Source organism: Macrotis lagotis, chromosome 5 (assembly GCF_037893015.1).
Source record: "Macrotis lagotis isolate mMagLag1 chromosome 5, bilby.v1.9.chrom.fasta, whole genome shotgun sequence".
Lineage (NCBI taxonomy): Eukaryota > Metazoa > Chordata > Mammalia > Peramelemorphia > Peramelidae > Macrotis > Macrotis lagotis.
Window position 1 is genome coordinate 12,864,815 of NC_133662.1, and position 14,083 is coordinate 12,878,897.

General features: G+C 34.8%; 1 protein-coding gene across 1 annotated transcript in view; it reads left to right on the forward strand.

The window, feature by feature from the left end:
- LOC141523566 (dynein axonemal heavy chain 8) overlaps positions 1-14,083 on the forward strand; it is a 412,522-nt gene that overhangs the window by 254,266 nt on the left and 144,173 nt on the right. The window contains exons 60-62 of the mRNA XM_074236848.1: positions 1,729-1,921; positions 2,507-2,629; positions 5,440-5,570. Coding sequence (XP_074092949.1) covers positions 1,729-1,921; positions 2,507-2,629; positions 5,440-5,570 — 447 coding nt within the window. The remainder of the gene's footprint in view (positions 1-1,728; positions 1,922-2,506; positions 2,630-5,439; positions 5,571-14,083) is intronic.

Below are 14,083 nucleotides of genomic sequence, written 5' to 3' on the forward strand. Positions count from 1 at the left end.
ACTGATCCACCACACTATTTCTTAGGCAGTATCAAATAGTTTTGATGATTGATGCTTTATAATATGATTTTAGATCTGGTATGGCTAGGCTTCCTCCTTGTGCATTTTTTTTCATAAATTTCATCGATATTTTTCACCTTTTGCTCCTCCATATGAATTGAGTTACTATTTTTTTCTAGCTCAATAAAGTAATTTTTTTGGAGGCTCGATTGTTATGGACTGAATAAGTATTTTAACTTAGATAAAATTGTCATTTTTATTATACTAGTTTGGCCTATTCATGAACAATTGACATTTGCCCAGTTATTTAGATCCGATTTTATTTGTGTGAAAATGGTTTTATAGTTGTTTTCACATAGTTTCTGAGTCTGCCTTGGCAGGTAGGCTCTCAATTATTTTATGTTTTCTACAATTACTTTAAATGAATTTTTCTTTCTATTTCTTGTAGCTGTGTCTTTTGGTAATATAAAGAAATGCTGATGATTTATGTATTCATTATTTATCCTGGAACTTTGTTAAAGTTATTGTTTCAAGTAGTTTTTAGACTATTTTCTAGGGTTCTGTAAGTATACTATCTATAGGCATATGAAAAATACTCTAAATCATTATTATTAGGTTTTATGCCCTTGTACATGGTCAATTTTTTTTATAAGTTCCATGTACTGCAGAAATTGCCTTGTTATTTGTTATAATTCCTTCAATTTCTTTTCTTTTTCTTATTGCTAAAGCTAACATTTCTAATAATAGTGGTTATAATGAGCAACCTTATTTCACCCCTGATCTTATGGAAATGCTTCTAGCTTATCACCTTTACATGCTTGTTGATGGTTTTAAATTGATGCTGCTTATTGTTTTTAAGGAACACTCAATTTGTTCCTATGCTCTCTAGTGTTTTTAATAGGAATGGATACTGTACTTTGTCAAATGCTTTTTCAGATAGATGATTATTGATTGTAATCCTAGCTCCCTTGTCCTCTGGAATATTAGATTCCAAGCACACTGAATCTTTAATGGAGAAGCTGCTACATCTTGTGTGCATCCTGACTGTGAATGCTTGAATTGTAATTTTTCTGGCTGTTTGCAATATTTTCACCTTATTTGGGGTTGGGGAGCTCTGGAATTTGACTCAAATATTCCTGTAAGTTTTCATTTTGGAATCTTTTTCAGGAGGTGATTAATGGATTCAATCAGTTTCTATTTTACTCTCTGTTTCTAGAATATCAAGGCAATCTTCCTTTATAATTAATTAAAAGATTATGTATGGACTCTGTTTTTGATCTAGTAGTTCAATAATTTTAAAATTATTTCTCCTGGACCTATTTTTCAAGGCTAGTTGTATTTTCAAGGAAATATTTCACCTTTCTTCTATTTTTCCATTCTTTTTGTTTTGTTTTATTATTCTTAATTTGAAATGAATTGAATTTGCATCTAATTTATTTTCACATTACTACACTAGTCTTGTAAAAATAATCATAATCTCCCCCCCCCCCCACACACACACACAAAGGTAGAGAAACCTCAAGAAAAAGAGAAAGAAAAAGAATGCACTTTTCTCTTTGTTCAGATGCCATCAGCTCTGTCTCTGGGATGGATCACATTCTTTTTTTTGATATCACATTCTTTTCTTTGGGATGAATTGCATTCTTGAATTGATTTTGAATTCTTTATTTCCTAGATTTTTTATTAACTTTAGGGTAAATGTATCATATTGTTTACCTTCTATTTTAGATTCATTTGTGTTGAAGATGAAATGTGGTTTAACCTACAAGTTAATCGAGTTATTGATGAACATGTTGACCCAAATGCAGCATCATTACTTCTTCCAGAACCATACTTTGTAGATTTTCTTCGTGACCTACCTGAACCAACTGGTGATGAACCTGAAGATACTGTATTTGAAGTACCCAAAGTCTATGAATTGGTACTTATTAGTATGTTAGAACTTTATTTTAGGTCATATATGTACCCACAGGCATTTCTCTATTTTCCAAGTTATAATAAAACTTTCAGTTAAAGAAATATAGTATTTTAGTGATTTGATCCTCCTCATTTTGGGAGAGGAATATAGAGATCAAAAGAGACACCACTTTTACTATAATTGATATAAGTGAATAATTGATCTAAGTGATCAGACATATAATTGGTTTCAAGTTTATTTATTTAGATCTATGTTCTTAAAAGGTAATATTGGACAATTGGACGTGTTCCTAATGATGGACTCAGTGGTGGGATTCAGCTAGTTCACACAGGTTTGGCAGAACCTTTACCTTATTTAATGTTGGGTTCAATTTATTTAAATCCCACTACTTGATGATCTTACAGAAAAGAGCAGAGCATCAAATTATCATTTTTTGCTTTAAAATTAAAAGACAAAATTACTGCAGAAATCCAAGATATTCCCCTATAATATTGTAATTAGATGCTTTTTTTTAGACTTGTAGATGCTATAAATTGTTGGATCTAATAATAATTCTTTTCTCTTCCCCATTTAACCCTTCTTTTTTAGATACCAAGTTATGAATTTCTGGCTGAAAAACTAGTATTTTATCAGAGACAATTCAATGAACTTATTAGAGGAACAAGTCTTGATCTGGTGTTTTTCAAAGATGCAATGACTCATCTTATTAAGGTTATGTCAGTATTATTTTTTTTTAGGTTTTTTGCAAAGCAAACGGGGTTAAGTAGCTTGCCCAATGCCACACAGCTAGGTCATTATTAAGTGTCTGAGACCGGATTTGAACTCAGGTACTCCTGACTGCAGGGCCAGTGCTTTATCCACTAATGCCACCTAGCCACTCCAATGTCAGTATTATTTACTGATAAGTTGACAAAAGTAAAAAAAAACTGAATTTCATAAACAACATACTATTCTGGGTATCAGATATCTTATAATGTTGAGATGGGGGAAAATCGGGGACTGAAGAAGTTAAATCTACACTTTGCCTATTACAATTTGAATTAAATGTTTAAACTAAAAAACAATTTTTTGGCATTAATCTATTAAAAATTAAGTCAGGATTGCATTAAGTTTCTGTGCTTGAAATCCTTCCATACTTCAGTTTTTAAAGAAGGTTATTAACATTACTGAGGCTGTAAAAAATTTTTCCTGTGTAAAAAATTTTTCCTGTGAAAAAAATACCCCATCCCTCCATCAAATTGGGTTATTATGTTAAATTTATTTCCTATGTATCAAATTATGGGAATGTTAAAAAAATTGCCCATGTGATAGTATTAAACAATTGGCAAACTGGTACATGGGTCAAAGATTGAATGAGAAAGAAAGCTAACAAAAGAGAATCAGAAAGACTGATGATCATTTGAACCGAAGAAAATAGAAAGCAATATAGTAGTCAATCACAAACTCTGATTGAATTTCAGAGTTGGAAGAAACCCTGGTGATTATTTTAGCTAATCCTTTCATTTCAAGGAGGATGAAAGAGACCTAGAGAGAAGTGACTCATTCAGTTAGAGATAGAACCAGACAAAACATAAGTCACTATGATCAAAGGCCAGGTTGGGTTGCCTGGGAAATCTAAGATGGAAAAGGAGTAGGAATAGGTGATACAGAGAATTATAAATGTAGAAAATAGGGGTAGCCAGGTGACACAGTGGATAGAGTATGGGCCCTGGAGTCAGGAGGGACCTGAGTTCAAATTTAATCTCAGACACCTAATAATTACCTAGCTGTGTGGCCTTGGGCAAGCCACTTAAACCAATTGCCTTGCATAAACACCAAAGAAAAACAAATAGATGTGGAAAATAATCTTTAATGCTCTTAAATTTTGTTAAAGGGTAGAAGGCTATTTGTTCTTGAAATGTAAATTGATCTCTATTGTTTCATTGTTAAATGTAAAATTTGTATCCTCTCTTCTCATTCCCAGCCTCTCTCTTTCTGGGTGTCTCTTTGTCTGCCTTTGTCTCTCTCTCTCTATTGCTGTCTCCCAAACAATGTTGCCTAGGCTTTTGTATTCACCCTTTCCTAAAGTACTTGTTTACCCTCTGGGAGGGGGAAAAGTTTTAACAGGTTTACTTTGTAATAAATCCTGAGCAGTTTTAAAACTCCAGGAAGCATATGAATTCAATGATCTTTCAGTAACCCTCAATTTCTATCTTTAATTGGTGACCCCAACATTCCAGCTGCTACATTTGGACAATTAAAATACATAGACAAAAGAATGCTGTGAACTGAAAATTGAATCACTGCCAAGGAATGAGTTGGGGAAGAAGAAGCAGGAATGTAAAGAATGGGATGCACACTAACATTCAGGGTCATTGAATACCTGATTATCTTGTTGCTTTTTAAGCTAGTGTCTTGGAAAATCCCAAGAAAATCTGGAAGTGTCCCAGAGCTCTGAGATTCCTGATTTGGAAGCAATGAAAGAATCTCACATAAGGAACCATCTCTGTCAAAAAGAGTCAAAAAGCTTAGTCATTAATACTTAGAAAATAATTGGAGTCAAAAGGTGGATCACCTAACTGATTCCCTATGGAAGGGGAGAAAAGTGTATTTTTGATGTCAAGCAGGTACTCATAGACTCAGGACTTTTCCACTTGTGAAGTTGCCAAGGTTGGAGTTCAGAGGAAAGGGAGGAGGGCAATCACGGAGGCTCTGTCCAAGGCCTTCTCATATTGAGTCCCATAGATAAGGGACAGTGCTTTCCCAGGCTGAAGTCATCTTGTACCCATGTTTGAGTCCTCAGTTTCCCCCCAAAGATCCCCCTTTTTTTTCCGAGGCACAGATGGTTAGTTATCTCTAATATAGATGAAGTTTCTTATGAATGAAAGAAAAGCTTTTTCTATTATCTATTCTTCACAAGGTCAGCATGACTAGGTCACCAGGTTTAACAGTTTGCTTTGAAAGGGCACAGAATTTTAACTATCTGTTGTCTATGATAAAAAATCCAAGCTCTTATGGTATTGCAGTTAATCTTCTCACTCACTGGGAGCTGCATGCTGATCCAAATAAACTTTGCTTGTGAGTTGCAGCTGCTAAAGCCCAACTTTATCATACTAGTAGACTTAGTATATAGAAAGAGCACTGGCTTTTGATTCAGAAAACCTGGGTTTGAAACCCCAGTCTTCTGCTTATGAAAAGGTTTGTATTATGTGAAATTTAAATTTATACCTCTTGGTTCCCATCCATTAACTTGGATTAATAATCCCATAATCATAGGCCATGAAACTATTTATCTCAGCAAAATTAAGCTTAATATTATTGAAAAGTAGGGTTTTTAAAATTTCTTTGAAGAGGGAGAGGTAGGAAAGGGGTAGGAAAAGTATTTAAATTTTTGTTGTTTGAAAAGGAGTATTTAGTGGTATTTTAATATTCTCAAAACAAATTATAATAGTGTACATCTAAATCACTCGCCATTTTGGTGTGAAGATGTTTTAGTCCCTTTAATATATCTTCAAATGAATTATTATATTGCTTCAACATAGATCTCACGTATAATCCGGACATCATGTGGAAATGCCCTGCTTGTAGGTGTTGGTGGTTCAGGAAAACAGAGTCTTTCAAGGCTGGCTTCCTTTATAGCTGGATATCGGATATTCCAAATAACTTTGACTAGGTAAGAGATATCAAAATGATGCAATAAGACAGATAGATGAATAGGCAGATAGATCATTTCTTTGGAATTGAATGTTTACATTTTCAAAAAACACAATCAGATGATAGACCACTGGCCCTGGAGTCAAGAGTACCTGAGTTCAAATCTGACCTCAGACACTTAATAATTACCTTGCTGTGTGGCCTTGGGCAAGCCACTTAACCCCACTGTCTTGCAAAAAAAACCCACATAAAAAGTGTGTTTAGAATGCCTCTTTGGGTATTGTTTTTTTTTGAAATTGATAAATATCAACCAATATAACAACTTCATGAAGAAATTAAAAAAGGAAGGTAAAATTTTGTAGTGTTTGATTGCTTTTCAGCCACTATTTACAGATTATTAGTTTTTTAAAGTATTATTCAAATTTGACATCATAGTTCTAGCACTACCCATTAGTCTTTCTCCCCTTAGGACCTTCTTTTCTCACTTCTGTTTAGTTTTAATGATTCATTGGCAATCTTTTCTTCTTTCTATTCCATATGGTTATCTTCCACTAAATCTCCAGGCATTGTGGTAATCATAGGCCTTAAATCTTTTGTAGCTGTTTCTCTTTACACTTTTGCAGCTATTGTAATAAATTCTTTCTGGTTCTACTAACTTCACTGTCTATCAGATTATACAGGTCTTCGCAGGTTTCTCTGAATCAATCACTTTGACTCATTTCTTTTTTTTTTATTAAAGATTTTATTTACTTTGAGTTTTACATTTTTCCCCCCAATCTTAACTCCTTCCTCCACCCTGCCACAGAAAGCAATTTGTCAGTCTTTACATTGTTTCCATGTTGTATAATGTCCTTAAGGAGGAAATATAAAGTATAAGAGATAACAAGATCAGACAATAAGATAGCAGTTTTTATTTTACTAAATTAAAGGGAATAGTCCTTGAACTTTGTTCAAACTCCACATCTCCTTATCTGGATACAGATGGTATTCTTCATCGCAGACAGCCACAAATTGTCCCTGATTGTTGCACTGATGAAATAAGCATGTCCATCAAGGTTGATTAAATTTATTTAGTGTTTTATAATTGTTTTCAGTAAGTTTCTGAGTCTGTCTTGGCAAATAGACTCCCAGGTATTTTATATTGTCTGAGGATACTTTGAATGGGATTTCTCTTTCTAGCTCTTCCTGCTGTACCTTGCTAGTCATATATAGAAAATTTGAGCATTTATGAGGGTTTATTTTATATCCTGCTAAAATTGCTAATTGTTTCCAGTAGTTTTTTGGATGATTTCTTGGGATTTTCTAGGTAGACCATCATGTCATATGCAAAGAGTTCAAGAGTTTTGTCTCTTCTTTCCCAATTCTAATTCCTTCAATTTCTTTTTCTTCTCTAATTGCTGAAGCTAACATTTCTAAGATGATATTGAATCGTAGTAGTGATAATGGGCATCCTTGTTTCACCCCTGATCTTATTGGGAATACCTCTAGCCTCTCCACACTGAATATAATGCTTGTTGATGGTTTCAGATAGATACTACTAATTATTCTAAGTAACTGTCCATTTATTCCTACTCTCTCTAGTGTTTTTAGTTGGAATGCATGCTGTATTTGGTCAAAAGCTTTTTTCAGCATCTACTGATATGACCATACAATTTCTGATAGGTTTGTTGTTGATGTAATTGATTATACTAACAGTTTTCCTAATATTGAAACAACCCTGCATTCCTGGGACGAATCCTACTTGGTCAAAATGTATTATCCTAGTGATAACTTTTTGTAATCATTTTACTAAGATTTTATTTAAGATTTTGGCATCTATATTCATCAGGAAGATAAGTCTATCATTTTTCTTTCTCTCTTTTAACTCTTCCTGGTTTAGGTATCACTACCATATTGGGTTCATAGAAAGAGTTAAGCAGAGATCCATCTTCCCCTATTTTTCCAAAGAGTTTATATGGAATTGGAACCAATTGTTCCTTAAATGTTTGGTAGAATTCACTTGTGAATCCATCAGGGCATGGAGATTTTTTCTTAGGGAGTTCAAAGATGGCTTGTTGAATTTCTTTTTCTGAGATGGGGTTGTTTAGGTATTTAATCTCCTCTTCATTTAACCTGGGCAACTTATATTTTTGTAAATATTTATCCAATTCACTTAGATTGTCAAATTTATTGGCATAGAGTTGGGCAAAATAATTTCGAATTATTACTTTAATTTCCTCCTCATTGGTGGCGAGTTCACCTTTTTTATTTATGATAATAGCAAATTGGTTTTCTTCTTTCTTTTTTTAAATCCAATTAAACATAGGTTTATCAATTTTATTTGTTTTTTCATAAAACCAACTTTTGGTTTTATTTATCAATTCAATTGTTTTTGCTTTTGCTTTTATTATTTTCTCCTTTAATTTTTAGAATTTCTAATTTGGGATTAATTGGGGATTTTTAATTTGATTTTTCTCTAATTTTTTTAGTTGCATATTTAATTCATTGATTTCCTCTTTCTTTAATTTATTCATGTAAGCATTTAAAGATATATATCCCCCTGACAGCCACTTTGAGTGAATCCCATAATTTTTGGTATGTTGTTCCATTATTGTCATTATCTACAATAAAATGATTAATTTTTTCTATAATTTTTTGATCCACTCATTCGTTAAAATGAGGTTATTAAATTTCCAATTGTTTCTGAGTCTCTATCTCCCTGACCCTGTATTGCATATGACTTTTATTATTTTGTGATCCTGAGAAAGATGTATTCAGTATTACTGCCTTCTGCAGTTGATCTGTAGGTTTTTATGTCTTAGTACATGGTCAATTTTTGTATAAGTGACATGTACTGCAGAGAAAAAGGTATATTACTTTCTATCCCCATTCAATATCTGCCATAAGTCTGCCATATCTAGTTTTTCTAACAATCTATTTCCCTCCTTAATTTCTTTCTTGTTTATTTTATGATTCTGTTTATCTAGGTCTGAGAGTAAGAGGTTGAGGTCTCCCACTAGTAGAGTTGTGCTATATCTTCATGTAGTTCTTTCAGCTTCTCCTCGAATAATTTGGATGCTATCCCATTGGGTGCATATCTATTCAGTATTGAAATCACTTTATTGTCTCTGGAACCTTTTAGGAGGACATAGTTTCCTTCCTTATCTCTTTTAATCTATCTATTTTTGCAGCTGCTTTGTCTGAGATAAGGATTGCTACAACTGCTTTTTTCACTTCAGCTGAAGCAAAATATATTTTGTTCCAACCTTTTACCTTTACTCTATTTGTATCTCTCTCTACTTCAAATTAGTTTCTTGTAAGCAGCATATTGTAGGATTCTGCTTTTTAATCCAGTCTGCTATTCGCTTACATTTTAAGGGACAGTTCATCTCATTCACATTCAGTTATAATTACTAATTCTTTATTGCCCACCATGCTATCTTTGCTCTGTTTGTATTTTTCCCCTTTTCCCCCTCTTTATCCATATTCCACAGTATTTTGTTTCTGAATACCACCCCCTTCAGTGTGTTTGCCCTCCTATATCCACCCCTCCCCTTTCTTTCCCCTTTCTCTTTTTCCCCTTTTCCCTTCCCTTCCTTTTTGTAGTTCTCCTTTTTTCCTTCCCTTCTCTTTCTCCATCACTCCTCCCCTTTTCCTCTTTTCATACTTGAAAGTTTAGATGTTTTTTAAGTTAACTGAGTAAGTGTGTAAGTTGACTTTCAACCAAGTCTGATGAGAAGAAGATTTAGGTGTTTCTCATCTCCTCCCTTCTTCCCCTCTATTACCAATACTTATGGTATCCCCTCCCTCCTCCCATCTCCTTCCTGTACCCCTTTTTAAGGAGGTAATGTTTTTAAAATCATTCTATCTGAGTCACAGAGCTTTCTGAGTATCCATCACTTCTAGCTAAATATATTCTATCTAATAGCGTTACAATTCCTGAGAATTATTAGAGCCTTTCTCCCAAGTAGGGATAAAGCCAGTTTCAACTTATTGGATAGCAGTTTTTATTTATAAACCCCCATTTTTTTAAATCTTTTCATGTGTCTCTTGAACCTCCTGCTTGATGTCCAAATTTTCTATTCAGCTCTGGTCTTTTCATCAGGAATTTTTGGAACTCTTGCATTTCATTAAATGTCCATCTTTTCTCCTTAAAAAGAAGGCTCAGCTGTGCTGGATAGTGGATTCTTGGCTGCATTTCAAGCTCCCTTGCTCTTTGGAATATCTTGTTCCAGGCCCTTTGATCCATTAATGTTGATGTATCCAGGTCCTGTGTAAACCTTACTGTGGCTCCTTGGTATTTAAATTGTTTCTGGCTGCTTGCAGGATTTTCTCTTTTATCTGATAGTTCTGGAATTTGGCCACAGCATTCCTTGGTATTTTCAGTTTTGGATTTCTTTCTGGAGGGGATAGATGTGTTCTTTCAATAACTACTTTGCCCTCCAGTTCCATGAAATCAGGGCAATTTTCCACCACTAGATTCTGCAATATTAAGTCCAGTCTTTTTTTCTCATCAATGTTTTCAGGAAGTCCAATAATTTTCAGGTTGCCCCTCTTTGACCATTTCTCTAAGTCAGTGGCTTTGCTGATGAGGTATTTTACATTTTCTTCTATTTTCTCCTATTTTTTGATTTAACATGCTCTTGCTGTCTCATGAAGTCATTAGTTTCTGCAGACTCCATTTTTTTTAGGGAGGAGTTTTCTTCATTTACCTTTTGCAACTCCTTTTCCAATTGGTCAATTCCACTTTATTTTTATTTTTATTTTTTTGCAATGCAATGGGGTTAAGTGGTTTGCCCAAGGCCACACAGCTAGGTAATTATTAATTGTCTGAGGCCAGATTTGAACTCAGGTCCACCTGACTCAGGGCCAGTGGTCTATCTGCTGTGCCACCTAGCTGCCCGTCAATTCTACTTTTGAAAGAGCTTTCAATTTGACCAATTGAAGTTTTGAGAGAATTATTTTCTTTTTGCATTTACTCAATTGAGGATCTGTGAGATTTAGTCTCATTTTGTATTTGACCAATTGTATTTTCCAATAATTTGTTTTCTAGTTGCAAGGTGTTAATTTTCTCTCCCAAATTTTCCAATTGATTTTTAAACTCCTTCTTTATTTCTCCAAGGATGTCTTTCTATGCTGGAGACCAGATCATATTCTCTTCAGAGGTTCTAGGTCTCTCTGAGTTAGGGTCTTTTCCTTCCAAGAATTTTTCTATGGGTCCACATTCCCGCTGACCTTTCTTCATTTTGCTAAGACCTTAAGTTGGGGAAGGGCTGGTCACAGAGTTTTGGTATTGGGATTCCTAGAGGCTTTACTCACTGAGTGCAGTTTCTCCAGCTGGCCAGTAGCAGGTGCTGGTTGCTTTCTCTGGAGTATCTGTGACCTTGGTTGAGGCTTACTCCCTTAGTCGGAAAGGAGTTGTTGAAGCTTTTAAATCCTTTTGCCTACAATCAAGGGGGGCTCTAGCCTGGGGTGAGGCCATCCCTCTCCCTATTGTGAGCTGGGCTGGTAGTTCTGCTCATACACTTGTGCCTGGGGCAGAAGTAGTCTGTAATTGTGTTTGTTCTGGAAAGATGCCTCAGCTGCAATGGAGGCATGGACTCAGATTTCCTCAGCCCTGATGAGCCCAGGAATGGTGTCTGCAGCTCTCCTGCACAGGAACTCTTCCCCTAGTCCTGTTGATAAACTCCAACACTAATGCCTCTGCTCCCTAGTTGACCCAAGCCCCAGCAGTCTAGCCCCACTGCTGCTCATGCAAGTCTAGCATTTGTTCCCTCAGGCTCCCGGGGCTCTAATCCAGCCCGAATCAGGCTGATCCACAGCTGATCTGCCCTCTGTGCCTGGACTTGCCCATGGCTGAGGAAGACAAATCCTGAGGTAGATGTTCTTTCTCCTGGCTTTTCTGTCTGGGTTTTGTGGATCAGATTTCTGTTAAGAGGTTTGTTTCATATCATAGATGGGAAAAGATCAGGAAACTTTAGAACTCTGCCTGTCTTCTCTCTGCCATCTTGACCAGAAGTTTTTATTCATTTCTTAAGAAGTAATAATTAATAATAATCTTAATAATAGTAAGCATTTTCCAGCCAGGCACTTTATAAATGTTTTGTCATTTGTTCCTCACAACAACGCTGGAAAATAGGCTCAGTTATTATTTTCATTTTGCAAATGAAGCAATGTTGGAAATACTCATTATGTGATGTGCTCAAGGTCATACAACTAGGAGACTGAATTAGATCTGAAGTTTTCCTTACTCCAGGCTCAGCACTCTACTGCTTCATTGTTTTTAGGTCTTTGGCATTGTAAAATAAAATGCATTATAAAAAAATTTGGCCTATGGGTACTTTGCTTTTTGAAATTTTTCTTATTTTTCATTTTCTTATTTATTATTTTTTTATATTAAAAGTATCTATGACTCAAAGAGTATGCACAGTTGAGTGTCTCTTTGAACCTAATTCCAAATTCTTACTAGATGATAGTCAGACACATATTAGCATACTTCTCTCAGAGCTTTCTCCAACAATAGTCATTTTCCTTTTTTGCCTTATTGCTAATCTGCTAGGTATGAGGTAGAACCTTAGATTTATTTTAGGTTCAGTTTCTTTTATTACTTGTGATTTGGAGCATTTTAATATAGTTGTTACCTTGCCTTTTTAAAAAAATTTTCAGTTCATATCCATTGCCCATCTCTTAGGCTCTTGAACTTAACTGTTGGTATCAAAGATTTTAGCCCAGAAATTTGGTGTAAAGATTTTTTCCCCAGGTGACTATTTTTCCTTGTAATTTTTTAACAGCATTGATTTGTTTGAGTATAACTGAGAATTTCTTTTCTTTCCTTTTTTTTAAAGAAAGATTTTATTTGAGTTTTACAATTTTTCTCTTAATCTTGCTTCCCTCTGGGCCCCCCTTCCCCAGAAGGCAGTCTAAATTGAATGTGATGAGAGAGAAATCATATTTTTAAGGAAGAAAAATAAAGTATAAAACATAGCAAAATTACATAATAAGATAACAGTTTCCCCCCCCCCCCCTAAATTAAAGGTAATAGTCTGTGGTCTTTTTTTCAAACTCCACGATTCTTTCTCTGGATACAGATGGTATTCTGTATCACAGAGAGCCCAAAATTGTCCCTGATTGTTTCACTGGTGGAATGAACAAGTCCATCAATGCTGATCATCACTGCCATTGTTGTTGTTGTTAGGGTGTATGTTTTTCTAGTTCTGCTCATCTCACTCAGCATCAGTTCATGCAAATCCTTCCAGGCTTCCCTGAACTCCCATCCCTCCTGGCTTCTAATAGAACAATAGTATTCCATGACATACATATACCACAGTTTGTTAAGCCATTCCCCAACTGAAGGACATTCACTTAATTTCCAATTCTTTGCCACCACAAACAAGGTTGCTATGAATATTTTCATACAAGTGATGTTTTTACCCTTTTTCATAATCTCTTCCGGGTGTAGACCCAGTAGTGGTATTGCTGGATCAAAGGGTATGCATATTTCTGTTGCCCTTTGGGCATAATTCCAAATTGCTCTCCAGAAAGGTTGGATGATTTCATATCTCCCCCAACAATGTATTAGCATCCCAGATTTCTCACATTCCTTCCAATATTGATCATTGTCCTTTCTGGTCATATTGGCCAGTCTGAGAGGTATGAGGCGGTACCTCAAGAGATGCTTTAATTTGTGTTTCTCTAATAAGTAATGATTTAGAGCAATTTTTCATATGACTATGGATTGCTATGATTTCCTCATCTGTAAATTGCTTTACAAATCCTTTGACCATTTGTCAATTGGGGAATGGGCTTGTTCTTTTGAAAAATTTGACTCAGTTCTCTGTATAATTTAGAAATGAGGCCTTTTTCAGAAACACTAGTTGTAAAAATTGTTTCCCAATTTACTACATTTATTTTGATCTTTGTTACAGTGGTTTTGTCTGTGCAAAAGCTTTTTAATTTAATGTAATCAAAATTATCTAGTTTGTTTTTAATGATATTCTCGATCTCCTCCTTGGTCATGAACTGCTTCCCTTTCCATTAATCTGACAGGTAAACTTCTCCTTCATCTTCTAATTTGCCTATAATATTGTTTTTTATGTCTAAATCCTGTATCTATTTTTGATTTATCTTGGTATAGGGTGTGAGGCATTGGTCTAATCTAAGTTTCTTCCATACTAACTTCCAATTTTCCCAACAATTTTTAATGGAAGAGAGAGTTTTTATCCCAATAGCTGGTTTTATCAAACAGTAGATTACTGAGAACTTCTTTTCTAAGCTCTGTCAGAACTAAAAATTCCTTTCTATACTGCATTCAATATTCAGGACTCAATTCTGACTGATTACTACCATTGAGTATAGTTATTTTTCTTTTATTTCAATTCTTAAAAGTGATGATTACTCTTTTGGGAATTCCATTTCTGACAAAGATTTTTTTCCCCTAACTTCCACTATCTTTTGATACATGTAGTAGGCCCTTAAAAATATTTTTAAACTTATTGAGGAGGGTTAGAGTAAGCCTTATTTCTTAATAGGTTTGTGTTATGCATGTGTGTCATG